The sequence below is a fragment of the Cervus elaphus genome, chromosome 19 (genome assembly GCF_910594005.1).
Source record: "Cervus elaphus chromosome 19, mCerEla1.1, whole genome shotgun sequence".
NCBI classification, from domain to species: Eukaryota; Metazoa; Chordata; class Mammalia; order Artiodactyla; family Cervidae; genus Cervus; species Cervus elaphus.
In genome coordinates, this window is record NC_057833.1 from 73,651,495 (window position 1) to 73,677,081 (window position 25,587).

The 25,587-nt window shown below is 56.1% G+C and overlaps 2 protein-coding genes across 4 annotated transcripts in view; both read right to left on the bottom strand.

Annotated features, from left to right (window-relative positions):
• Positions 1-3,561: 3,561 nt before the first annotated feature.
• Positions 3,562-17,182, bottom strand: PWP2 (PWP2 small subunit processome component). Of its 2 annotated transcripts, none has more exons than XM_043874340.1 (21): positions 17,065-17,182; positions 15,694-15,806; positions 14,668-14,762; positions 14,306-14,405; positions 13,532-13,675; positions 12,506-12,641; positions 12,111-12,331; positions 11,765-11,908; positions 10,615-10,685; positions 10,159-10,295; positions 9,701-9,849; positions 9,408-9,555; positions 8,981-9,131; positions 8,209-8,389; positions 7,163-7,310; positions 6,526-6,634; positions 6,002-6,067; positions 5,308-5,526; positions 5,010-5,160; positions 4,793-4,867; positions 3,562-4,643 (listed from the first exon to the last, which is right to left on the bottom strand). In XM_043874340.1, the coding sequence occupies exons 1-21, from the start codon at positions 17,080-17,082 to the stop codon at positions 4,466-4,468; spliced, it is 2,754 nt and encodes a 917-aa protein (XP_043730275.1). In that variant the 5' UTR covers positions 17,083-17,182; the 3' UTR covers positions 3,562-4,465. The 2 variants fall into 2 exon arrangements, with proteins under 2 accessions (XP_043730275.1, XP_043730276.1); XM_043874341.1 differs by lacking the exon at positions 17,065-17,182 and adding an exon at positions 16,581-17,016.
• Positions 17,183-20,264: 3,082 nt separating this feature from the next.
• Positions 20,265-25,587, bottom strand: part of TRAPPC10 (trafficking protein particle complex subunit 10) — a 74,841-nt gene continuing 69,518 nt past the window's right edge. For both annotated transcript variants that reach the window (XM_043874167.1, XM_043874168.1), the window contains 3 exons: positions 24,365-24,542; positions 21,921-22,115; positions 20,265-21,609 (listed from right to left, as the gene is read on the bottom strand). In XM_043874167.1, the coding sequence (XP_043730102.1) occupies positions 21,371-21,609; positions 21,921-22,115; positions 24,365-24,542 (612 nt within the window). In that variant the 3' untranslated portion in view covers positions 20,265-21,370. The remainder of the gene's footprint in view (positions 21,610-21,920; positions 22,116-24,364; positions 24,543-25,587) is intronic.

A 25,587-nucleotide genomic window follows, 5' to 3' on the forward strand; every position in this document is an offset into this window, starting at 1 on the left:
CGGTTCGCTGAGTTGGGACGGAGTAAGGGTCCCAACTTCAGCTGCCTGGCGACCTTACCCCGCCAAGCTCCCCACTCTTTCCCCAACCCCCACCCTCGCCGCTCTTCGCGTTTCCGTTGACCCGGTTGTGCAAGAAGGTCAGGTAGAGGCCAGGTCTTTGCGAAGAAAGGGCTTTATCCCACGGGGCCAGGTAAGGACCAGGGGGTGAAGCTCAGATGTGTGTACCTCAGGGCTTCCAAGGGGCTGTTTATGCAGAAGTAAGAAGCAAGAAGGGAAGGGTAGGATAGATGGAAAGTGTCTGCGTAGCCTTATGGAGAGCACTGCGCTGGGGCAGTGGCGGCACTTCATGCCTCTTCCCAGGTCCATGTGCAGACTGTGAATAAGACACGGTGGGTCTTCGGCCCTTGACGACTAAAGTTCACTATCCTTCATTCTGGTCTTTCATGTGTCTGCGTGATTCTTGGTCAGAGGGGCTGTCAGCAAGCTGTTTCCCTGTTGTTCGGTTGTGTCTGACTCTTTGTGACTCCATGGACTGCAGCACATCAGGCTTCCCTGTGCTTCATCATCCCTGGAGTTTGCTCAAACTCATGTCCATTGAGTTAGTGATGCCATCCAACCACCTCACCCTCTGTCACCCCCTTCTCCTCCTGCCCTCAATCTTTCCCAACATCAGGGTCTTTACCGTCAGCTCTTCGCATCAGGTGGCCAAAGTATTGGAGCTTCAGCTTCAGCATCAGTCCTTCCAGTGAACATTCAGGACTGACTTCCTTTAGGATTGACTGGTTTGATTGTCTTGCAATCCAAGAGATGCTCCAGAGCCTTCTCCAACACCACAGTTCAAAAGCATCAATTCTTCGACCCTCAGCCTTCCTTATGGCCCAACTCTCACTTCCATACATGACTACTGGAAAAACCACAGCTTTGACTAGATGCCCCCTTTGTTGGCAAAGTAACGTCTCTGGTTTTGATATGCTGTCTAGGTTGGTCATAGCATTTCTTTCCAAGGAGCAAACATCTTTTAATTTCATGGCTGCAGTCACCATCTGCAGTCGTTTTGAAGGCCAAGAAAATTAAGTCTGTCACTGTTTCCATTGTTTCCCCATCTATTTGCCATGAAGTGATGGGACCGGATGCCATCATCTTCATTTTTTGAATGTTGAGTTTTAAGCCAGCTTTTTTTTCACTCTCCCACTTTCATCAAGAGGCTCTTTAGTTCTTCTTCACTTTCTGCCATAACGGTAGTGTCATCTGCATATCTGAGGTTATTAATATTTCTCCCGGCAATCTTGATTCCAGCTTGTGCTTCATCCAGCCTGGGATTTCTCATAATATACTCTGCATATAAGTTAAGTAAACAGGGTGACACTATACAGCCCTGATGTACTCTTTTCTCAATATAGAACCAGTCTGTTGTTCCATGTCCGATTCTAATTGCTGCTTCTTGACCTGCACATGGGTTTCTCAGGAAGCAGGTAAGGTGGTCTGGTATTCCCATCTCTTTAAGAATTTTCCAGTTTGTTGTGATCCACACAGTCACCCCTGCAAACAGGCTTGGTTTTCTCTGTATCATTTTCTACGTCATGGGCCTTGTAACTTACAGGGGGTGGTTTTAATCCATGCCTGTCTTTGGGTCATTCCTCAGTCTTCAGGGATGGAGGCAACTACTGCTCTAGCTGCCTCCTGTTGCTAAGGGGTGTAGGCCTAGCAAGGGCTTGGGAAATAAAACAGTTTGACGATGGAGCTGTACACATTCTCGGGTATTCAAACTGGATTGTGGGAGGGATTGGTATCTACCGGCTCGGGGTTGACACAGGGGTTGACAAAGAGGAATAATTTGGTTGCCTGTGGCCTTACGGAGACAAACTTGACATGAAAGTTAAGAATTACAGGCCCAAACAGAGGAATCAATAGTGCTGTGACTAAAGAAGTACCAGCGGATAAAGCCAATTTCACTGAAACTTACAGGAAGGTCCTTATAGAACTCCATGCCTCCAGGGCAGAATCAGCAGGGCTGTGTCCCCAGCTGCCCAGTTGGTGTAGTTCCTTTTTATCGTGGCCACTCGTCGGGCAGTGTCCACATGTAGCAGCAGGTGTGGCAGCCACAGACACCTTGTTCTGCTAGGAGAACTGAGGGTTGCTCTGTTATCCATCACCTTGCTGTCTACACAACTCCCCACTGTCTGTAGTCTAACTGGAGGCTGGTGTTTCAGCCAGTTCCTCCACGGAGGCGGGTAGATCTCCAATAGGCCCCCCTTCCCATGGTGAGCTCGTCCTGGGCTAAGCCGGTGCCCGTGATCATCAACCCTGAGGCCTGCTCCCTTTTTATCTGCTCTCCTGGGTGAAAATACTTGTCTCGGAGTGACACGTTACGACCCTTGTGAGTCAGGCGCCACCTTCTGCTCGCTGTCACTCATGCCAGTAGATGGAGACCAGGTTCAGTTCAGAAGCAACGGGAAACTATTCTGTAATGAGTGAGCGGAGTGAGTTCACACGGGGGAGCGCAGGCTCTGCCCTGAAAGGCTGTAGGTGACGCTGCTTTACAGGCTGCTCCCAGAGGGAGGGTTGGAGTTGTGGGTCCCACTGGGCGAGTTGTCAGGCACAGTGACTTTACACTGGGAACTCTAAGTAATTCCTGTCTGGGGACCTGTTACACTTATCTTACTTGAACCCATGTTTGACACTCGATGGGCTCTTGGTAGTCAGCATGTTCTGAGGCTGCCCAGGCAAGTTGGGAGCACCCTGGAAGGCTTGACCCTTTGGTTTGGGTCAGTTCCTTTGCTGACTCATTTTGGACCCCCCTCTGTGGAATAGATAACAAGCTGTAAGGTTAGCTTTTGGCTGGCACCCACTTGCTATGATGTCCTGGGTTGCGGATAACAGCAAGTCTGAGCTCTGTAGGGGGGAATTTGAGTACATCGTTAAGGGAACTGTCTAGCGGTGTGTGCTTTCCTAGCGGCTCAGTGGTACAGAATATGCCTGACAATGAGGGAGATATAGGTTCAATCACTGGTCTGGAAGGATCCCACTTGTCAGGGGGAAAGGAAGCCACGTGCCTGAACTACCAAGCCTGCCAGCCTAGAGCTTGTGCTCTGCAATAAGACAAGCCACCGCGGTGAGAAGCCTGTGCGCAAGGAAGAGTAGCCCCGCTTGCCACAAGTAGAGAAAGCCCACACGCGCAGTGAAGACCCAGTGCCGCCAAAATAAATACGTAAAAATCTTTTTAAAACTGTATAGCCGCCGGTAACGGAAAGTCAAATTAACACAGGAATTTTGTTTCAGGAGTGATGTTAGGGTAGCCTCTAGAGGAAGGTCAAGGTTACATTACTCGGTCCTCTTTTGATTATTACTGGGGGAGCCTGATGCCTAGATGGGGGTGGGAAGACAGACCCTACACCACTCTTCACTGCCTACTGCTGTAGCGGCTTTTGACAGATTCAGAGTGATTGTGTCTGAATCTTGGTGGGTGACAACCACCAGCAGGGAGAGGGGAGAAAATGGTCTGGCTGAATTCTTTTCAGGACCACGGGGAGAGCTTACAGATGAGTTATCTGTGTCTGAACATACATAACCATCCATGTATTTATTTTATAGCTTAAGACCCAATCATGGAAGAGGATCTGATATGTTATATTTACAAAAGAAATGATTCCTCTGGAGGTAGCACACACGTTTCACAAGCACATAGAGCACCGCAAGGTGACACACGGTCCCACCCGACATGCAAGAACCTGCTTGCTTCTCTTCCCAGTTAAGTCCAGTGACTCCTGGCCACACCTCTGGAGACCTGCACGCTGGGGCCTGTGTCCTGACCCTGGAGGCTGTCACTGCTGAGGGACCAGGCGCCTGGCTGTGGTCTGGACTGCCCTCATGGTGACCCTTTCTGAGGGGCCTTGCGGGATGGAGTCCTCCTTGGAGCTGGCAAGCAGGTCCGACAAGTCTCCCTGGGAAGCACTTCCAGGCCATCTCCAAACTCAGAGTCCAGCGGATGCTCCCTGCCCCAACCCTGTGCAGAGAGATGGGGCTGGTGGCCAGGCTACCTGCCCAGCTCACCTGTTCGCTGGCATGGAGGTGCCAACACAACAGTCATACCCAGGATACGTTACAAACACTTCAAATTCAGAGATCAGCCTTAATACCTATGTTTTAGAAATACATGTCTTTTTCATCCCTAAAATTATCAAAACTTTATATTAAAAATATAAAAATCCTCATACAAAGTTTGCATCTACACACGTTGGCCCATTAGCCTCTCTGCAAGGTGTTTGAACGGCAGATGCTCCCGGGCCCTAAGTGCTGAGCCGTGCCTGCCGGGAACCCATCAGCTAGAGTGCTGACCCCATGGTGGTGTTTGGTGCCTGCCGAGGAGCGAGCCCTGGTGCTGGGGCTCCGGCTCTCCGGGCAGCTCCCCCCTGCGGTGGCAGTCCCTCCTCGCCCAGCGTCTTAACCAGAGCCGTGGGGTGTGGCCCTAGGCCAACGGCCCGTCCGCGTGCCCAGGCACTCCCCCAAGCAGGTGCAGACTGTCATCATCGTCCTCGGATGCGTCTGCCTCCTCCTCGCTGCCCGGCGGCTCTGAGGGCCGCTTCAGGCCCCGCTGCTTCGAGACGGCCAACGCGTACTGCAGGTTGTAGCGGTTCCAGTCGCAGCTGTGAGGACACATGGGACTCATATGTCAGTGAGACCAATACGGGGGCCCTTTGTGCCCAGGTCTGACAACATGGGGAGCAGCCCTGGCTGGACCAGCCGTTGACAGTGAAAGCGCCCCCGCCCCCGCCCCCCGGGAGATATCACATACAGTTTGGAGACATCGTCCAAGTGGCGCTGGATGCTCTTCTGAAGGAACTGGACCACCGGCAGCAGCGTCCCCACTCTGGAAAGAGAAGATCCTCAGTGCGGGCCGCTGCCCAAGGCCCCTGGGACCCGCTCCACGCTGTCCCCGGGTAAAGGCTGCCACCCCCACCCCAACCAGCGGACCCAGTGACCAGACTCCACGGTGAGCAGGCAGGGTGTACCTGGACTTCAGCTTCTGTCCGTGCACCATGAGCAATTTCTGAGTCCATATGAGGTAGAATTCTAGATGGCGAGATACTTCAAAGGACGAAGCTAAAAATTCCAGCACCTTCTCCACGTACAAGTCTGGCAGGGAGGAGCTTATGATCTCGACTGTGAGGGAAGGACAGCCGCACTCAGACCGCAAAGACCCCGTCAGGAGAGACGCTCTCACAGCTAGTGGCCTCTGCACATGTAGAACTGGCCAGCACGTGTGAACGCAGCCCCCCGCCCCACCCTGCTCCTCCAGCCCAGGCTCACTCTCGTCCCAGGGCACCGCCTCCAGGGTCTCCTGCAGCAGCTTCCTCTCGTTGAGCCGGAAGGCCAGGAGGATGGCCCTGGTAAAGTCCCGCTGGCGCAGTGCCGCCCGGATCCGCGCAGGGGTGACGCTGGTGTCCAGCTCGAACGGGTCGAAGAGCATCTGGGCATCCAGGGAGTAAATGAGGAGCCCCTCAGTGGTAGTGGCCGCCCAGCAGCGCCCTGGAACAATAAGCAGACTTGAGAAAGGCTTCCTGAACATTTATTTCCACTTTCCCCCCTTTTTTGAAGAACAGGTCCTGAACACATCTGGGACCCCGAATGCAAGTGTGGAGGGAGCCTGGGGCTGCTGGCCCCTCAGGAAGGGGTGCCTGGGCCTGCTATGGCCTCTGCGAACCCCAGCCACTGAGACCCTGTCCTGTACCGCCCCCGCCGGACACTCCAGGGGTTGAGGCGGGCAGGGGGCGAGGCCCGAGAGGGACACCACCTTGGGGGGTAGGGGAGCCGCCTGCCTCCGTGCCCCCACGCCAGGCACGTCTGCAGCCACAGCTGCCCTCCAGCAAGGACACAGATGACATCTGACCCCAGGGGGACTGCGGTGCCCAGAGCCAGCCCCGGGAGCAGGGTGACAGGCCCAGAAGCCCTTCGCGACCAAGCCCACCTCTCCCACCCTGAGGACCCGAAGCCCAGGGCTCACCGGTGGGGGAGAAGCGGAGTGAAGTCACCCTGATCTCAGGTTTGAAGTGCCGGGAGCTCATGTCACCTGGGAACAGAGATCCCCCTACTGACAGCGCTGCACACGCCTCACCACCCCCCACAAAGGGAGGCCCACGCTGAGAGCCTCAGGTACTGCTTCATGGGTTGCCGGCGGCCTCCGCAGGCAAACCCTCAGTGTGGACACTCCCGTGGGCTCGGGCCCAGCCTAGAGCAGCCCCCCTGCTCCTAGGGAAAGCCCCGGCCAGCCCAGGGCTGCCAGGCAGGTGGTTTCAGGCCCCGCACTCCTGACACAAGGCTTCCCCTCTGGCCACCTGGGGGCAGGCACTAGGAGCAAGGCACAGGGCTGGGCACCAGCCAGACGTCCAGCTGCTCACAGGGGCCACCCAGGCCAGGCTCCTGGACGTCAATCGCTAAAGTCTCGACAAGAGAGCAACACGGCTGTCAGCCAGGAAAGCGGCCGGGGAGAGGACGGCCCGCCGTGGCACGAGAGAACCCCCTGCTCACCTTTCTTCACGCCCGGCAGTGGGATGGCGACCCCGCCCTCCTCCGCAGCGTCTTGGTCAATGAGTGCCAGGTTGCCGAACTCCGTCATTTTCCTTCGATTCAAAAATTCCTGAAGGGTGAGACCCAGACGTCCCACTGTGGGAGGTGGGGAGGGTGCACTCATGTGCCCCACCTCCCCCTGCGCCACCAACACGGGCCCCAGTCCTGCCTGGAACCCACACGAGACACAGGGAGCCCGAGACAAGACAGCCTGGGGCCCACCGTCAGGCCTGTGGAAGGCGGGTTCTCGTAACTCAGTGGCTGAACAGAGAGTGCACATGAGCCTGCAAGGGAGATGCACGTGGAGAGCCTCTGCCACCACCGGCCTCGGCCTGTCCTGGGGACATGATGAGGACACCCCAGCCCTGACACCTCGGAGGGGTGGGCTGCGGCCGCACGGAGAAGCCCCTCACCTGGCACAAGGGCCAGGACGCATGAACCCAGGCAAGCACACCTTTCTGGAGGGTCCCCAGGTTGCCTGTGGGGCCAGGGTGTGAGGAGACCTCCAGGTGAAGCCGGACATCTCTGGGGACCACGGAGCCGGGGGATCCCACCCGGGGATCCCTGGGGCCCTGCAGCACCCCCGGAGCTCACTCACCTCCATGGCGTCCAGAGACAGGTTGCAGGAAATCTCGAACTTCTTCCTGAGAATCTGCTCCCTGACGTGATAGATGCACACGAACTTGGACATCCCTCCCGCCAGGATGCTCTGGCCGTCCGCGGAGTAGCACAGAGTGGTGAAGGCCCTGGGCAGAGGGCGTGCAGGCTTAGTCACTACCCAGAGGGCAAATGGCCCCCACCCCCTCCAGGGCTCCTGCCCAAACCCTGCGGCCCCATCACCCGGCTCCCTGTGGGCAGCATGACCCCTGGAGGAGGTCAAGGACCGCAGGGCTGCATCAGGGCGCTTCCACCTGAAGTCAGCACGGAGACGAGTCAGTCCGCCCACCACCCCCACAGCAACTACGCACAGGACCAGAGCTCAGGCCTGCGCTGCCCTGGCTGGCTCCCAGGACTTGAGATAGCAACCTGGGGTTTGGCCAAGGATTCTCAGATATGACACAAAGAGCTCAAGTGACCAAAAAAAAAAAAAACAAACAAGTGGGCCTTCGTCACAATTAAAATCGTTTGTGCTTCACATTAACGTTCCGGAGAGAAAGTGGAGAGAAGCCACAGGGGGAGGAGGTATCTGCAGATCGTGTATTTGATGAGGCCTTGTATCTCAAGTCTGCAAACAGCCCACACACGGATGGCCCATCAGCCGACGAGCAGATGCCCAGAAAGACCAGTGTGCAGGGGATGCCAAGCCCCAGGCATGGCTACACCGCCCCGCCCCACCCCCGCCCACCCCTCAGCGCAGCTGTGACTGTAAAACAGAGTGAAGAACACTGCTCATGATGTGGGGAAACTGGAAGCCCCTGCCCTGGGTGGGTGTAAACGGTGCAGGCTCTTTGAAAAATGACCTGCGGGGCAGTAAACTGCCAGGGATGCACCCCTGAACCTGACAAGAGGACCCACACACACTCATCCTCAGGGTATGAGGACATGGACACCTGTCAACCCACATGGACCCCAGGACAACCCACTCCCTCTGGGGTCCCAGCCAGGGAGCCCCCAGGCTCTGGGACACGCCCGCCGGGCACTCACTTCCCCTTTGCTGAGTGCTTGGCGGTGATCTTGTCCAGCTCCTTCCTGCCTGTCTTGAGGTCGTGCCTGCCCTCGATGGAGCCCGTCTGCACTGCGTTCTCAGGGTCCCAGAAGGTGATCTGTGAGTTCAGTGTGGCCACGGCCAGCTCGGCACCATCAGGGCGAAAGGTCACGGCCAGAGCTAAGAAGAGACGTGCAATCAGGGCCGGGGAAAACCCTGGGCTCCAGCCCTTGGGCCACTCTGCCCTGCGCTTAGCCTGGCACCCTGAGGGTCTGGGGGCCGCAGGACTCACATAAGCATGACCGAGCCGGGCAGCCTGGTGACGGAGTCCGGGCAGGAGGCGCCACCTGGAGGCCATGGGCAGGCTAGAAACAGACTAGCTGGAGGCCCAGGCTCAGTACAGGGGCCCCGGGAAGATGCAGGGCCCAACGGCTAACAGCCTGAATGAGAGCCGTGTGGGGTAGCAGGAAGCCTAGACCACCGCAGACTGAGGGCCCCGGGGCCGACGACTGGGTTCTGTGAAGGCTGGGCATGGGCAGGCGGTGGGGTCAGGCCTCGCTCCCGGGAATGGGAGGGAAGCCTGCTGCAGCAGGGCCCTCGCTAGCTTGCTCACTCTGCTGGGGCGCCTGACGCCAAGCCACACGACTGGGCTGCCAACCCCAACAGCCCATGAAACTCTGGGGCTGCCAGTCCTGACAGCCCATGCGCTCGGGACCCTGGGTTTATCCAAGCACGTGACTGAGAATGGGCCTTCCCCCGGGTGCCACTCACCGTCAGAGGTGAGGGCCAGCGTCTCTGTGGTCCTCCAGCTGTCCGCCATGTCCCACAGACGCACCGTCCTGTCCCAGGAGGCGCTGGCCAGGACCGACTTCATGGGGTTAAAACACAGTCCGCTGATGGGCCCCTCGTGGCCGGACAAAACCTGTGGCCCATCAGAAGAGAGCTCTGAGGACCTGAGACCCTCGGGGGCCCTCCACCCTGGGGCCGGACTCGCCTCCTGGATGCTGGTGTGCAGAGGCCGCGGCCCCTGGGCTGGGGGTGAGGGAACCCCACCTTGGAAGGGCCAGGGAGTGGAGCTTGCCAGGAAATGCATGTAAACGGTGCCACCCGTGCCGGGCGTGACCCTGTCCCCCACCCATCTCGCGTCAGCAAGGCCCCCTCCCCACACCCTGGCCCCTCCCAGACTTGGGGCCCTTACATCAAGGAGCCGGCCTGTCTGCATAGACCAGATGAAGACCTCGAAAGAGTCCTGTGCCCCAGCAGAGACGATCTCCCCGCTCGAGTCCACAGCCACGCAGGAGAACTGGGTGGGGCGCGGGGATGTGAAGGTGCGGAAGTTCCGGTACCTGTGGGAGGACAGCCCGGTTGGGGCAGTTCCGGGGCCGCACGCCCTCACCCGTGTCTTCCTGACAAGCTCTGACCCCTTGATCTTGCTCTCACAGCCCAGAGCTCGGGGGAGCCTACAGAGCCAAGGTCCCCACAGGAACTCACCTGTGAAGATCGAAGGCGCGCACAGTCCCGTCCATGGAGGAGGTCACGATGACATAGCCGGTGGTGGTGAAGGTCACGCCGGTGACTCCACTTGAGTGCTCCGTGAAAGTGACAAAGCAGAAGCCACTGAGGGTGTTCCACACCTTGACCTGTGCAGGGAGGCCACGGCTCAGGACAGCCCACGTGGGTGCCCCGGTGATGCAGGGGGGCCTCCCGCGTCAGAGCATCTGCTGGCAGCACAGACCCAAGCCGTGTACAGAAAATCAAGTCAGGAAGGGAAACAGATGCTGTAAGGCTCTTCATTCTGACCCCGGAGAGCCTGTGAATGGCTTCTCAGGAGCGCGGTTGGGGCCCTGCTATCGGGGCCAGGCCATCAGTGTGGCACCCCCTCAGCCAGTCAGCAGAACAGAGACAGGAGGGGGACCCCCCCCCACCCAGACGGGATGCAGCCAGCGCACCTTGCCATCGTCCCCGCCGGTCACAATGTACTGCCCGTCAGGGGAGTAGGCCAGGGACACCATGCTGTTGAAGTGACCCTGCTGCTTGAGCACGTAGGACTCGCTCTGCCACTCCCACACCAGCAGCTGGCCCAGGCCTGCAGGGCGCACAGGACTGCTCGGGACCCCCGTTTCCCATCTGGGCCTGGACACGGGGACCCAGAGCGGACCCAGAGCCAGCCTCCCACATCGCCTCCAGAGGCCGGGGCCACAGGCTAAGAGTTCCAGGCACAGGACTCAGAGAAGCCTTTGTTCTCAAGGTTTCATCGGCTGCTTCTTCACAGTGAGCCAATAGCCTGCCAGCCTGGCCCCGGAGCCTCAGGAGCGGGGTGGGGCAGGGCAGAGCAGGAGAGGCAGCTCCTGCCTCTCCCGGGGAGGAGGAGCTCCACTGGGGACCTCACACACCCAGGCACCAACCTGAGCACCCGAAGGCGATCCAGTCCCCAGAGCTGTTGATGGCGACGGACGCAACCCTCTGATCTGAGATGCTGGGGAGACACACGGGACCCGGTCAGCACAGCGAGGCCTCCGTCCCACCCCAGGGTGGCTGCTCAAGCCAGGATGGGGCCAGGTCTCCTGGCTGGCGGCACCCACCTCCTCCCCAGCCGGGTACTGTGTTTACTTCACTCAGAACAGAAAACCCAAAGCTTCTGCACCCCATGTTCAAACACTCGGAGCTTTGTGGCTTCATGAAACCAACACTAAGGTTTCCTCCACATTCCAAAGATACAGGAGGGAAAATGAAAACAAGATAAGAGCATGACCCGCACACACCACCCCGTGACTCGGGGTGGGAGCGGCACGTCTGAGATGGAGGGTGGCACAGCACCCCAAACCCCTCCAACCCAGGTTGGAGGGGGGGATGGGTGTCCTGGGAAGCCAACCATGCAGCTGGTCAGGCCTCCCGGTCCTTCCACAGCCCTCGGTCCTGGCAGGCATGGTGTGGCTTCCACCCATCCTGCCTGCCTGGCAGACGGACAGCACATGTGTACACACGACTGCACACACAAGTATATGACTACACACACAGGTACACGACTGTACACACGTGTACACAACAGCACACACAGGTACACGACCGCACACACAGGTACATGATCGCATACACACACAGGTAGACGACCACGCACACACGTGTACACAACTGCACACACACACACAGGTACACTACCACACACACACAGGTACACGATCGCATATACACACAGGTACACGACCGCACACACACAGGTAGACGACTGCACACACACGTGTACACAACTGCACACACACACACACACAGGTACACAACTACACACACACAGGTACACGACCACCCACACAGAGGTACATAACCACACAAACACAGGTAGATGACCATACACACACATGTACACAACTGCACACACACACACACAGGTACATGACCGCACACACACAGGTACACAATTGCATATATACACAGGTCCACGACTGCACACACACAGGTACACGACCACCCACACAGAGGTACACAACCACACAAACACAGGTACACGACCGCACACACACGTGTACACAACTGTGCACACACAGCAGAGGCGCTGACCTCAGCGAGTGGATGAGGTTGAATTCTGGGAGCTCGTGAAGGTGGAAGATTCCAGAAGCAAAACCAGTGACCAAGAGGTGGACCTTCTTGTGATATGTAGCAGCCGTCAGATTGTTAAAATCTCCTTCTTTGTTGAAAAAGTACCTAAACAGATAGGGACACAAGAACTGTGGGAGAAGGACCAGAGAGCCCGGCTGGTCCCACACACTCACCCCAGCCTCCACCCCGGACCCCCAAGGCAGGCGGAGACCCCAGCTCCCCAGGGAAGGCGGAGGACAGCAGGTTGGTGCTGCCCTGCAGTGCCCCTGGTCCTCACCCCCCGCCCTGGTGCAGGACGGGCACCTACTTGGCCAGCCGTGAGTACTTCACTTTCCCCTGCTGCTCCTCCGCAGCCGGTGTGGCCTTCCCACGGATGGTGGTCTCCCTCTCTGCCCCCTCCTCCTCCTCCTCCTCCTCCCTCTGCAGCAGGTCTGCCTTCCAGCCTGTGGGGGCCTTCAGCCTCAGGTCTTCAGGAAGGGTGTCGCACTGCCACACACACAGGGCGCCGTCCTGGCTGAGCGTGTACAGCTGCAGAGGAAGACGTGTGAGCCTGGGTGGGTTCCCCAGCCCCCAGCCCACACCCACCCAGGCCACGGGGACAAGAACGTGGCCCCGTGCTGCTGAAGCTTGTCTGACTGCCATGGCCCCCCACGTCCCAGGGGAGGGCCCAGCACCCCGCTCGAGGCTGCGATGGGGACGTACGTCCAGGCTGCTGGCCTCGAAGAAGCAGGCCACGATGGCATCCTTGTGTCCCCCCAGCGCATAGTAGATGAGGTTGTCCCAGCGCTCGGCCCCAAACACCCATGTGGACATGTCTCTGCTCCCGACTGCAAAGCACCTGGGGGACAGGGGGTCACAGCTCAGCCTGGGTTCGCAGGTGTCCACCTTCCACAGTGTCCCCGGGGCACAGGGGTGATGCCTGAGGTTGGCTCGGGTCTGCATCCGCCCTGGATGGAGGCTGGGTCCACCCGTGCTTCTCCCAGGGCCAGGAGCCTCACTGCACCTGTGTTGCTGCCCCTCATTGCAAAAGTCTCTCGTGGGGATGGCCCAGGGGAGCCCAAGGACCGACCACTGAGCCCAACGGAGGGCTGCCTGGGGGACCCTGTGCCTCCCATCTCCCTGACCCCAATCGGAACCAACTGTGCTCGTGGCAGGAGGAGAGCCAGAAGTGGGCCCACGCCATGCAGAAGGCCACGACCTCTTGGCTGTGACAGCCCACAGCCCACCAGCGTCTCCCATAGACACAGTGTGAGCCTGGGGCTGTGTTTCTGCACTGAAGCCCAGAGAACATGGGAATAGTTGGCCTGGCCTACAAAGTGGCAGCCACCTCCAGCCGTGCCCTCCGTTTCCCCCCCCCCCCCCCCACTGGACGCAGGGCAGCAGACACAGCCCCTGGGACACCTTTGGGGACAGCTTGGGGAGGGCACTGCCCGGGCAGCCGACTGGGAGATGCTGCCAGCACTCCCGCCGCCCACGGCTGCTCTGGAAGCTGTGCACGCTGGCTCAGGCGGTCCTCACTCTGGGCCATGCTTCACTCTGCTCTCCAGTGACCGGGGCCAGGCAGACCTGACTCAGACTCAAGAGCCAGGCCTGCGTCCAACCCACCCGTGAGGCTTGCGAGAGGCCATGTGAAAGAGAGCCGGGGACATGACAAGTCACCCCACTTGATGAGACACTGTTCACAGGTGCCCCCTCCAGCCCCTCTTATGTCCAGCACCCCTGCCTCACCGGGAATCGTCTGTCCAGTCAATGCACGTGGTCTCGTCATACGGCCCAAAGTAGGTTTTGTCCAGGACGAATGCGTTGAATTCCCGCTTCCTCCCAGGGGCGTGGTACATCTGAGCAAGGTTGCCTTTCGTGACGACGAATTTCCTGCCATGGAAACGGGTGTCGTCAACATCCGACACCAGGGCAGGTCCTGAGCCCAGTTCAGAGCTCCGGAGATGGCATGTCTCCTGCCGCGAGGCCAGCTTCCCACGGGAGGCAAACCTGGGGCCCTAACCTTCACCCTGCCTCTCACCGGCCCTGAGTCCCCTCTCCTCTAGGTGGACACTCGGAGAAGAAGTGGACAGACTCTAGGTCACACCACACTTCTGCCCTGGAGCAGACGCCCCTTCAGGCCCTCCCACCAGCCTGGGAGGTGGTCGCCAAGGTCAGGACAAACTCGGACGGCCCCGGCCCAGGACGCCCTCTACTGGGTTTCAGGGTGTGGACACGGAGCCGGGGCTCACAGCTGACCACTGGAGCACCTCCTGCCCAACATGGCCAGGTCGGCCCAGGTGTGAGCAGCCCGAGATCGAGCCCCCTTTCCTGCAGTCCAAGAACAGGCCCGGTCTGGCCACATCATCCTCATGGTGGACGTCGGGGCAAGGGGCCAGTGCCACCCAACACCATGGCTCCTTCATGGCTCAGGGGCCGTCAGCGGCTGGAATGGTGGGCAATCCGAGCCCACCACATGAGTAATGCAGCTCCACGGCTCCCACCCCGCCCGCAGACGCGTACCTGCCATCGGGGGAGAAGGAGACGCTGTGCACGGCACCCTTGAAGTGAAAGTGGTGCAGCACAGACCGGCAGACCAGGCTGACCAGCAGCGCATTGCCCCCTGAGGGAAGGGAGAGTAGAGTGAGGCTCCGCACACGGCACGCACGCACCAGGCCTTGAAGGCAGGCCCTGGGCCCTGCGGTGTGGGCAGCACACCGCCAGGGAGGATGCCCCACACGCCTAACCCGAGGCCCACCCAGGCCCAGACACAGAAGCCGCTGAGGCAGTGGAGGGACTGTGTGGGCCTCGACCCCCAAGGGTCTCAGTGGTGGCCTCTAGTCATCTGGACACCCCCACACCTGCCCCCCAGTCAAGGTAGTTACCTTCATCAACAATGATGGCCAGGCGGCCGTCCGGGGACAGCCCCACACACTTGATGTTGTAGCGAGTGGCCAGGGGCAGGGTGTTGGACTTGTTGCTGGGAGACAAAAACCAGAGCTGAGCCACTATGCTCGTGACATCGGGCGAGGGACAGGAGGCGGGGGCAGGCCAGCCTGGACCAGCAGCCCTCACCCCTGCACAAAACACATAAAAACCTTAAAAATGGGTTTTGAGCATGTCAGTTCTGCTTCTAGGGCCTCATCCCAAAATGACTGTATGCAAACATACAGTCAGGAAACTGGAAACGACCGAGCTGCCCAATAAGAGGGTAAGCCCAGGGACAGCACACCCAGTAAGGCCTTCTGCAGGAATGTAAAAATGTGGAGTCATGGAAAACTAAGTAAAGATAAATAACCACTGGATCACACTCTAATTCTGTCCTTTATCGTATCACTTTCCAGTTCTTCTTCAGCAGCCATGAGGCCTCGACCTTGGAGTGCCCCTGCCCCATGTCACTTAAACAGCTGACACCAGCAATGACCTGCGAGGAACTGGCCCTGCACTTTAGGAAACAACTCACAAGCAAGTACTATGGCCCCATTTTATAGATGCAAAAACTGAGGCATGCAGAGATCCAGGCAGCCTCTGCAACAGGAGGGTCTCACCCCGGCCACACACGTCTGAGAAGACAGGAACAGAGTCACGTGCGTGCTCAGTGGAGACAGAGTGAACCTGAGCGTGCTGGCCAGGCAGCAGTCCAGGGCTGGTCCCATGCCCAGGCATCCTCTACCAGATATTTCAGCCAAGTGATGCAACCTCAGTACACAGGGTCCAGCGGAGAGGTTAGAAGGGAGGAACCAGGACCCCTACAGCCAGTCCCACTGCTGAACCATTGGCAGTACGTGAATCCGCAGGCCCCTCTTGGGCTGTTTTAAGTAAAAGGTGTGCTTTAGACAGGTGAGGAAAACACTGTTTTTACCTGCAAACCACAAGGATCACTATTGCTAAAATCATTTTAGCATACTTACTTTTTCAAGTCGAACACAGTAACTCTGTTTCCCACAGGGCTGATAACTGAATTCCCATCACAGGTAAAATTTAAGTTTCCACACCGATAGACTGTCCCCAGCAAATTTGAAAACTGAAAAGAAAACAAAACTGTCTTTATTATGTAAAGAAAATACAACTCTTGGAAACGACGAAGCGAGGCTTCTGGTCAAGGAGATGGTGCAGACTCTCCAGGCTCCCTCATTATTCCCGGGGTCCCTCGAGCCACCCCCCTCCTCCCAGGACAGTTCCTGGGCACCTCTCAATCCGGCCCTGAGCAGGAGAGAATACATAAGCCCAGTCCCCAGGGTCTCCGAGCTTCTGCTGGGGTGGACAAAGGGCAGGGTCAGCGCAGGGAAGCCTCCAGATAGGAGGTATCTGCTGGAGGGCGGGGAGGACAGGACCCGTGCTGCAGGAAGAGGACTGCAGACAGAACAGCCTTCTGACTGCATGTGGGGTTCAAGGCTTCCTGACAGCTGGCAGAAAGCTTCCTAGCCTGCTGGCAGCCCATCCGTTCAATCATTCATTCAACCATCAACCACCTGCAGGACCCACGACCTGTGTGTGGACCACTGAGACAGGAGGAATCTCCAAGGAGCATCTGGAGCTGCAGGCGGGCAGGGCCCTGAGAACCCCAGGAGGCTACGGGGACTGGAGAGCTGGGGATGGAAGGCACCCCGAGAGGAGCTGGATGGGGGAGGTTGGGGTCACAGTGGGGGAGCATTCTAAGCAGGAAGACCAGATTGGGTAGGGGCAGCGTATGTGTGAGGTGGACCTGAGGAAGCTCCCGCCGAGGCTAGGGCCAAGCCAAGCCTGGGACGTGAGGAGCTGGGACCTGACAGAGAGAGAAAGGCTGGAAACGACAAACCTGCGGAGGAACAGCCTTCAGGGCAGTGGCAGCAGCGGGCAGGGCCACGCAAACGCTCACGGCTCCAGACACAGGTGGCCCGCTGTGCCAAGGGGCCCGAGACGCGGGGAAGATACAGAAGCGCGTCCGGTGAGCTCGGCACCCGGCTCCCACCCTCTGCCCCCGCGTCCTCCCCACGGCGCGAGCTGCGGAGCCTAGGAACCAGGACTTCCGTCCCGGCTGGCTTCCGCTGCCCCGCTCGGATCTCGGCGTGACCTTCCCTCAGCGCTCCGCTCTTTTCGTCTGCGCGCGCCGCTCCGTCCCAGCCCGGGGCTGGGCGGCCCCAGGCCGGGCCTCTCTCAGGCTGCCGGGTAAGGAGCAGGTCGGTGGTGCCTGACCTAGTCAACCCAGGCCCAGCTCCCTGGCCCCGAGGGAGCAGTCTCGAGGAGCGACTCTATCCGGACCCCGAGTTAAGAACCCCTCACCACCCTTGGCCCGCGCTCACCCTGTATGCGAACTTCATCCCGGCAGCCACACGTGTGTTGCTTGCAGTCTCTGCGCCCCACCCCTCGGCCCGCAGCAAGCACTTCCGGGATGGGAGCGCGGTCACACGCCACAGCGCCCCCTCGAGGCCTGGAGGAGCGACGCCGCCCGAGCTTGGGTCCCAGCCAGCCGGCCCCGCCCCAAGGGTGGCTTCCTGGCTGCAGGTCCAGCCCCGGAGGTGAAGCCCCACCCACCGAACCCGCCCCCAAGCGCGGGTTCTTTGCAGCCAGCACGGTCCCAAGGCGGAGTCCCAGCCCGCGGCTCCGCACCCCGCAGGTCAGGCTCAGGTCCTCTTGGGCTTGGGGTGGGTTGCCCGGCTGCTTTGACAAATCATTCCAGCACCATAGAGGGCGAGATCCGATCCGATCGTCCGATCCTACGCTTATTTATTTAAAAGCTCTAGGTCATTAAGTAGGGGCCAAAACAGCAAGACTAAGTAAACGGAAAACCTTTTCCGAAGAAAAGAAATTGTATTAGTGAAGCCTCCAAATATGACAGAGGGATTTACCTTGTCAGAATGTTGTTAAGGAGCTAAGTCGTGTCCAAATGCGACTCAATGGACTGTAGCCCACTAGGCTCCTCTGTCCTCCACCATCTCCCAGAAATAGCTCAAATTCATGTCCACTTAGTTGGTGATGCTATCTAACCGTCTCTTCCTCCACCACCCCTTCTCCTCCTGCCCTCAACCTTTCCCAGCATCAGGGTCTTTTCCATGAGTCGGCTCTTCGCAAAAGGAGGCCAAAACACTGGAGCTTCAGCTTCATTCAGCATCAGTCCTTCCAATGAATATTCAGGGTTGTTTTCCTTTAGGATTGACTGCATTGATGTCCTTGCAGTCTAAGAAGTCAAACTGTAGGATGGCAAATATGTCTACAAAAAACCTCAAAAACTCTAGACCCAGATGTCTTACTTCTAGTGTGCTATTGGGCAGTAAGGGGCTTCCCTGGTGGCTCAGCAGTAAAGACTCTACCTGCCACTGCAGGAGACACAGCTTCCATCCCTGAGTCGGGAAGATCTCCTAGAGGAGGAAATGGTAACCTACCCCAGTATTCCTGCCTGAAAAATCCCATGGACAGAGGGGACTGTCAGGTTATCCAGTCCACGGGGTCGCAAGAGTCAGAAACAACCTAGCAACCAAACAACAATTGGGCAGTAAGTTGTGAGAAAGGGCCCCTAATGCTACCCCCAAAATAATTAATGTTTAGTAGTCAGGAACAAGGATTAGGGAAAGAAGACAAGAATATTCTCTTTTTTTAACACACTCAATTTTCACACGCCACAGGATAAGAATGAAGTCCAAAACAGCAGGTTTCTTCTTAAAATGTGTATTTTCAGAATTATAATGCTTACATTTTAAACAGTCTTAATACAATGGCTTTAGTCTAACAATATATTACAGAATAATGTGAAAAATGACTCTCATAGTAAACTATGAAAATGGAGTTAATACCTGCAGTATCAAAGTCACCAACTTGTCACCTTTTCCAGCCGCTGAACGCCAGCAAACCATCTTGACCACACTCTCAGGTCTTACAGCCTGGTGCACAGGGTGAATACATTTAGAGAAAGGGGCATTTTCATGAAAAATCAAATTTTAAAATCACATAGGATTTATTTTAAAGATTACAGTTGACAATAAAACATTTAGATCAGGTTAGTTTGTTGTTTTATAAAAAGTAGTACAAGTTTTCATTTCATATACACACCTGGAGTGTTTAACTTCATTTTGTAACTCAGTTTTATTTTAAACACTACAGAATTGACTAGAAGCCTGTGTGTCTTTTCTCTGCCAACTCTGGGATACCCAGCCCCATCACCTAAGACCAGTATGGGAACCCAGCCCACGAGAGGCTGAGCTGATGATGGAGTTGCAGGTAGAAATCATTTTCAGATTAAATACAAGAATTTCCACATTAAAACAAGAGTTATAATTTTTCCAGTCATAGGAGACCCTATGAAATTCACCAAAATTATAACATTTTTTTTTCCACTTGCTAATATTTACATCTTCCACAGATATCTGTAAAATGGCTGCATACTGTTTCTTAGGATGCACATTTGATACCTGGCTTTACATTTTTACCTACAAAACAGCTTGTCTCAAACACATAAACCTTATTTTAAACACAACAAAAATTCAGTTACAGCCTTTTAGACTAAAAAAAAAGTTTTAGGTGACATTCTTCATTTATGTTAAAAAAATAACAACAGAGGTACCCATGTAACTTAGACTGCAAAAGATCTTCTGGGTAATCAATGAGGAAAAATATAAACCTGTGATAAATTTCATGTCATTCAATTTTCAGACATAAGAAACCACCATGAATATTTTGTACTTCCACTTCATTTTTTCCCTTCTGAATATGTATGTAATTAGAGAATTTCACAGTGGAATCAGAACCCAGCACAAAAGTCAACTGGGTATCGGGAAGCACAGACCCACATCCCCCTCCGGAAGGTCACTCATGGAGGAGGGTGCCGTCCTGGACTCTTGAGGCTCACCATGCAGATGGGTGAGAAGCTTTTCTGACACAATAAAATCTCAAAGATCTCTTCATTCACTGGGCTTGGCGGATCTGTAGGGCAATCATCGATTTTTACAATAAAACAAACTCATGTTAGAAACTGTAAACTACCATTAGATTCTGAACTTCTAATTTGCTTAGTTTATTAGCTTTAAACTGCACATACGGAAGGTAAATTTCTGAAAAATTTAATTAAATGTACAGGTATTTATCTTCTTTGTACATTTCTCCAGTTTCTATAAATGAAAACCAGGGGAGCAAGGATCACCACCTTCATTTGTTAAAGAAGCCAGAAGACCATATACTAAAGAGACTGTGATGCTCTGCTCTCTGTTCATTTTGCCCTGTGCCTTCTAGCCCCCAGGCCACCAGGAGGTGACAGCCAGGGACAGTGGTGGCTGCAGAAGCCTCCTTTTTCTCTAAGGCTCACACCTTTGAGGTTATTCATGAGGTCCCACCCTCTGCTGGACCGACTACACTCACTTGCATTAATCTGGTCAGGTTCAATTCCAAGCACACTTTCCCAATGAATTAAGAGTTCTCTATTTCATATGTACAAAAATACATTGCTTTGGAGAGCTGGAAAAGGTTTAATACATACAACACTTATTTACAAGCTGTGACTTTCACACCAATAAAAACAAAACACACATTTATTTTGTCCTTGATTTTTGGTGCAACTTATACATAAACATCAGTTAGTATGTATTTTTAAAAATAATACATCAACCATATGTACAATTAAATGTACAACCTAAAGCAAATTAACCCATTTGTATGGTATGACTGCCATGTAGTAGGCAGCAGAGAGGAATAGTCCAAGACTCTTGCCCTCATACAACCAGACTAGAAATACGCTGAGAAGACCCCTCTAATCGTCATTTAAATGGAACCTCTTAATTTCTGAGACTTAAGGTGCAAAAGAAAAATACTGATTATACAGTAACAATTACATGTAAAGACTTGAAAGGTGAGAGAAAAACACAACATATTAACCCCCACATAGAAAATGATAATTAAAATAAATATATATTTAATTCCAAGTGCCTATGATACCTAATCCACATGGGGGGAAAGGGTTCCAGAAATGTTTATTCCTAAATTATTTCAGTGCCGAGTTGTTTCTTATGCCCTGGTCTAGTCTTTAAGTACCTTTAAAATGGCTCCAGCTGTCAGATGCTCCAGGCCCTCCCAGTCTGACGTCCCAAGGCACAGAAGGGGTTTTATTCCCTCCTCACCCCCAACCCCCCTGCCTAGAAAGGGAGTTATTCTAGGAAAGCACAACCAGATGATCTGGGGTAAAGGGCTGTGCTTTCCTCCTGAGGAGACATACAAGCCCACCTGGTCCAGAAACTGAGCAGCCAGAAAGGCATACGTGTCACTGACAAGCCCACAGGGCCTGTGTGTGTCCATCTGAAAGATACCTGGGCTTCAGGTGAGGAACTGGCAGATGACAGGCTGCTCAGGCAAGTGGGCTCTAGAAAGCTCTTCAGGGAGCAGGGAGGAGGAGGGAGGGGGCAGGGCTCTGGGCAAACCTGGAGGACATCACGGGGCAGGGGTGAGAAAGTCAACGGCCTCTGACACCCCGGGTGACAGGAAACCACCAGCTGAGCACGGGACTTCTCTGACACTCCCACGGCCAGGCAGAGTCACACAAGGCAGGCAGAGCAAGAAGGCTACCATCGAGTCAGGGTCCTTCCGGCGCACACACACCCAGCCCGGGGACTGTGTGAGCCCTGTGCGTCATGTGACGCTGACTTCGAGAACGTGGTCGTCTTTGCTGGGGATGACCAGGACCTGCGTGCCCGCGCTCGAGTTGAAGGCCTGGCCAGGGGGCAGTGCTCGGAGCCGGGGCATGGGCAGGCCTTTGTGCTCGCTGCTGGCAGCCGAGTGCACACTGCCCCTGCTCTTGACACTGCCGCTGTCCAGCTGGTCGTCCACGTGCTTGTCCACCGACAGGCTGTCATTTTCTATCCAGCTATCTGCAAAACGAACATTAAGTGAGACAGAGGCTGCTCTGCAGTGGCCTCTCCCCACCCCGGGGAGCTACCCGCCTCCCAAGCTGCCCTTCAAGGCACCAGGATGTCAAAAGCCGCCATGCCTTTGGTGAGATCCCAGTACACAGGTCCCGGGTGGATCACCCTCAGGAGCAGGGGCCCAGGACGAGTGACCCTGACCAAGTATTTGGCATTATAGCACCCGGGTTCCGAGTGTGGGGCTGTTGAACAGCATGGAGCTGCCACACATCCTGCACCGAGGGCGTGCTGCGTCCGTTACCAAACAGGGTCCCTACCCGCATCCAGCTGTGAGGACTGTGCAGAGTGGTGGGGGAGGTACTTGAATAGCCTGACGTCGGGGAGCGGCAGGTAGCCCGCAAAGAGCGGCATCACCTCCATGTGGACACGGTGCGTGGCCTGAGCCGTCACGGGCATGGAGATGACTCCAGAGCTCTTCCCGCACACTGCCCAGTTGCTGCTGTTGTCTACAACTGAAACAAACAGGGAAAGCAGCGTGTTTACCCGGAAAGAGCCTCCAGCGTTCACACCAAAGGAAGAGGCAGCCAGTCCACGCTCCAGAGTGAAGTCCAGAAGTGGGGGTCTGTCCCATAGCTTGGTGCCCTGGAACTGCATCTCAAAGAACACCTCTAAGAAAGGAAGGTACAGGCTGGCTACACGGGGGAAGATGGCTTCTTTCTCCTCACATTTGCGAGTGAGCAGTTAATGCTGCCTTGAAACCCCCTTGAAAATGCAGTGTAACCTCCCACCAGCACTGTAGAGGAGGCAGCAGGAGTGAGGATGGGGTTGGGCGCTGGCTCCTCCGTCACACATGGTACTGACCAGCGCATCTGATCCCAGCGCTGCCGCTCACATCAGCCCCCAATGGTTGGGGAAGAAAAGGTACATGTGAAGCACGGAGCTCCTCTTCGGGAACCACGGGGAGGCTGCACACACAGCAGGCACTGCTAGGGTCGCTGTGGGACCGCGACTGTGATGTAACTCAGTGCGAGTCAAACGCTAGATGAGCAGTCACCCACGGGCACATAGGGCAGGATCCTCATCAGCTCAGCAAAGGCCGACGAGGAAGGAGGGGCAGCAAGGCGAGCTTCCTGCAGCTGAGGCTGGGGGAGCTTTGAGGACGTGCAGAGGCCAAAGCGGCATCCGGGAGGTACACAATGGAGCAGCGGCTCTCGGAGCTGGTCCTCAGGGCACCCATGAGGGCACGTGTCCTGTCCTCACTGTGCTGGCATGCCCTCTGGCGGGAAACCCACAGGCCTGAGTGTTAGCCGGGGCCCTACTGGCACTCGGAGCAGAGGCCCCGTGTTCTTCACCACTACAAACTCAAGGGGAAAAAACTGCTGCTTCCAGTAAGGATGTTCTTCACGGAACAGTCAAAATCTAATTCATTCAACCATTTCGTACATGTCTTTTTTTTAACATTAATTCTGAGATGATCACACACTCACAAGAAGCTGCAAAACAGTAGTGAGATGTCCGTGCACCCACCACCCCGCCTCCTGTGCCAGGGGACAGAGGCCCAGGCCCAGCACAGGTCACCGGGCACTCGGCTGGCAGCCCTTGGCAGCAAGCTCCTCAGTCTCAGGCATTTGGCAGAGACCTTCTTAAAAATCAACGGCACAAGCCTGGTGCGTGGAAGAGGCTGCCTGTGATACAGTTCGAAACTGACTGAAACTCAGCATCCTGGGAAACGTGCATTTGCCACTGTGAGCGTGGGAGTGTCCCAACTCAGAGTGCCGTGATGAGCCCAGAACCAGCGTGAACGCGCGACTGTCAACAGCAAGAAGGGCCGACGTGCAGTGGATCCGCACAACTCAGCAATCATGTTTCACAAATGCCCGAGGTTTGAGGAGAGGAACAATGCCCGGCTGAGAGCCTTTCCACGTGCAGGACGGGGGAAAGCACCAGGTGAGCTGCTCACACGTCTCAGAGTCCAGCCGCAGCTGGCCTGTGAGAAACCGGCCCGTGGCAAGCATCAGCGGAAGGTCAGAGGAGTGGCCCAGTCCTCTGAAGGCTGTAACAAGAGTCCTCCCTTACCAACTACGAATCTACTCGGGACAGGAGGCTCCCATGACCTCCACCAGACTGAACGCAGCACCTGGGAAAAACTCAGGCACCTTCTGGGAGGCAGACACTGAAGAGATGTGAAGACAGCAAAACATCGTTCTTCTTGTAGCGTTTATTGTTTTGGAAAAAAGTTCTTTCTCAGGAGTACTATCATGTAATGGCTCTCCTAATATCTTAAAGAAAGTAAATGAAGACTTGCCTCCCTAACCATTTTTAGAGCATAAAGGGCCTGACACCAAAACCTGAGAATCCTACAGCAGCAGCCCAGGCCACCGAGGAGGAGGGCTGTAGAGGGGCATCTGGGAGGCGGGGAGGAGTAAAAGGGGTGAAAGGAGGCTGGAGGGAGAGGGCGCGAGATGAGCACAGGACGCCCGGCCTGCTGAGCGAGGGGGCCCCGCCTCACGGGCAGAGGACAGGGCAGCTCCAGGCTCCGCTGCGCGCTCAGCCCCGAGCCCACAGCTGCTCCAACACCTCTCAGAGGAACAGCTCTGCAGGAACCAGGTTCCACACCCTGGGAGCCCAGGGCCACATCGTACACTGGGACATTCAAACGTGCCCTTTCAATTCTAGAATGTCTCCCTTCAGATGAGGAGCACTGCACGTTGTGAATGACAGGGCCGAACACAAGTCAAGGGAAAGAAGCCTCCGGACCCACCTTCATACATCAGCTTTGTTGAAAAATACTCGTCAGATTCCGTCAGGGCTTCATCCTTATCCACCTCTAGGAGGTCCGAAAGCCGCGTGATGGACACGTCCAGGGAGCAGAGTGAGCCCGTCCTACAGTGCTCCGTGCCCGGAGGCGGCGATATCTCTGCTCTCACTTTGTACAAGGTCTGGGCCAGAAAGGAGAGAGGGCAAAGGAGACAGGCAACAATCTGAACGACGGCTCTCTGAGGCCGTCACGGTGCTGCCTGCAGACTTGAAATTTAGAGAAGCAGCTGTGCATTTGCTCCCTCTGATTGACTGAGTCCCTGTGGAGACCTGTCCTCAGGAAGTCCCACCCCAAGACCCTTAAAATCTTCCTAATGTGAACATGGTCAAACCTCTCAGGAGGAGGGAGGCTGGCCCGGTGACTCCGCACAGGCCTGTCACCAGGTCCCGGGCCAGCGTGGTGCTTCATGAGCCTCCTCTCCCCACCAAAACACACTGACGTATCTGCCGGGGCTACTGTAAAGCAGGTTCCAGACCTGCCACTTCAGATGCGTCACTAGAAGACACAACGCCATTACCACAACCAGCAAAATGAACAGAGTTCCTTGGAACTACCCCATATTAAGTCCATCCTGAACCTTCTCCACGATGTTCCCTTCTCTGTGACCTTCCTACCTGACAGTCACACCTACTCACACTTGCCCACCACCCTGCACAGGGGACGAGCCTGCCCCCCACGTGCTGGCAGCCCCACTGCCACGGGAGAACGGCCACACCAGCGGGGCGGAGGGAAGAGGCCCGGGCTGGGAAGCCCGTGGCTGGAGCCCAGCCGTGACCAAGGGTGGGGTCCTGACACACTCTCCAAAATGAACGAGCACTGGAAACATCATGTCGTGTGAAAACAGTCAGTCTCGAGAAGACCACATTGAATGTGGCTGTCCTTGCACAGGCGAGGCTCAGGCACCCTGCTCTAGAGAGGGGTAGCTCAGGGCTGAGAAGAGGAGGAAGGGGGCGTGTGAATGGGCACAGACTTTCTTCTCGGAAGAATGAATACGATCCGTGGTGCTGGTGGCCCAGCTCTTTCAAGATACTAACTTCAGTGAAGTGAACACCCCAAATGGTCAACTTCATGGTGAAAGTGAAAGTGCTAGTCACTCAGTCAGGTCTGACTCTTTGTGACTTCATGGACTGTAGCCTGCCAGGCTTCTCCATCCACGGTATGGCCCA